Source organism: Volvox carteri, assembly GCF_000143455.1.
Source record: "Volvox carteri f. nagariensis unplaced genomic scaffold VOLCAscaffold_68, whole genome shotgun sequence".
In the NCBI taxonomy this organism is placed as follows: Eukaryota; Viridiplantae; Chlorophyta; class Chlorophyceae; order Chlamydomonadales; family Volvocaceae; genus Volvox; species Volvox carteri.
Window position 1 is genome coordinate 222634 of NW_003307611.1, and position 1697 is coordinate 224330.

At 55.0% G+C, this 1697-nt stretch overlaps 1 protein-coding gene across 1 annotated transcript in view; it reads right to left on the minus strand.

Moving 5' to 3' along the window:
- Window positions 1–1028: 1028 nt before the first annotated feature.
- Window positions 1029–1697, minus strand: part of VOLCADRAFT_107509 (uncharacterized protein) — a 4052-nt gene continuing 3383 nt past the window's right edge. Inside the window, exon 2 of the mRNA XM_002957030.1 lies at window positions 1029–1632. Coding sequence (XP_002957076.1) covers window positions 1381–1632 — 252 coding nt within the window. The 3' untranslated portion in view covers window positions 1029–1380. The remainder of the gene's footprint in view (window positions 1633–1697) is intronic.

Consider the following 1697-nt stretch of genomic DNA (forward strand, 5'->3'; position numbering starts at 1 on the left):
AGCCACCAGGTTACAGCAACGGTGACCCGACGCAGGCGTGCCAGCTGTTAAAGTCCGTCTACGGCCTCAAGCAAAGCCCCATGCTGCTGGTACGAGAAACTGGCGGCGGAGTTGGGCAAGCTAGGCTATGAGCCGTCTATGTCCGACCCCGCACTATTCGTCAAGCGCGGGTCCGACGGCTCAATCTATGTGCTCGTGCACGTTGACGACATGCTGGTGGCGGCACACAACCTGCAATTGGTCGCGGCCGCCAAGGCGGCCATAGCTGGTTGCTTCGCAGTACGAGACCTTGGAGAGGCGCGCTACTACCTCGGCATGGACATCATCCAGGACCGCCGCAAACGCAGCATCATGCTTACGCAGCACAGTGCTGGGCATCACTTAGATCGCCAGAGGAGGAGTGCTGAGGGCTTTGAGGATCGGCCTCAGTTAATTCCTTTTTTCCAAACGCCAAAATGGCCTGTTTATTACTTTTAAGGAATATATTACTTTAAAAAAAGACACTGAGCTGAGTACCGGCCATAGAGGGCTGTCCTTGCTGCTGTGAATTAATGCGAAAAACGATAGTCTTCAAACCGGTAACCAGCCCCGGTTACTGCCCAGTAACGATCAACCTGGTAACCCAATCGTAACCACCCCCATTAACGACCCCCGGTAACCATCCACCTGGTAACCGGTCTCCGCGTACCCCATTAACGGCCACAATTGCCCGATAACCGGGCAAGTCTATGTGGTAGGGCTTCGTGAGTCTGGAGCCCACTGTTAAATCCCCCCTCCACACCCACATCTTAAATAGCAGCAAAAAGTATATTGGGTGACAGCCTTCTGCGATAACATTTCACTATGGGCCGGTTTCCATTAGACAGTTAGCATGGACTTTTAAGGTAACTGGGAGGCTAAAAGTCAGGCACTGGAAGCACATGACAGTTAGCCATGACAGTTAGCCATGAAGCACATGACAGTTAGCCACTTGAAGCACATGAAGCACATGACAGTTAGCCATATTAGCTCCTGCTACGAGTCTATTGCCATTGCCATTTCTGTTACAGATATTGGCTGTGCTCTTACGGCCTGATCGATGAAAAGGCCGCACCGAACCAAAAGGAAAAGAAATAATGTAGTAGAGCGAAAAGGGCGGGCGACGCGGCCTCCAGGGTGGGAGGGCGGGGCGCGTGCTGAACAACAAAAACAAGATACAGAAAACCTGCAACACGCGCTATTTATGCAAAAGACGATCCTGAGGACACGGATCGCCGGCCTCAAGTCGTACCACTTAAAACGGCCGTAAGGCCCTACGCCTTAGCTAACCCGGCTCAAGCTTCGCATAGCCCGCATTAGCTCCTGCTACGAGTCTATTGCCAAAAGGAAAGACACCCCCTCTCAGCGGTTAAAGTACTGACCCATCACCGGCGCGACACGCCGGGCCGCGAGAGGGCCAAAGAAGGCGACCGCACGAGGGCAGCCACGGACCCCCAAATCGAGGTAGTTCTCCCGCAACGCCGACGAGCCTGCGGCCCAGCCACCAAATGCTTCGATGATATCCAGTGGCACTCCCGCCGCACGGGCGGCCGAGGCACCACCCCGCCGCAAACTATAAAGGGTGTGGACGGAACGAAGGCCCTCCAGGCCACACTGCGCCAAAACACGATCGAACCAACGCTCGCCCCCTGAGTCGTCTGGCGCTCCGGCCATAAACG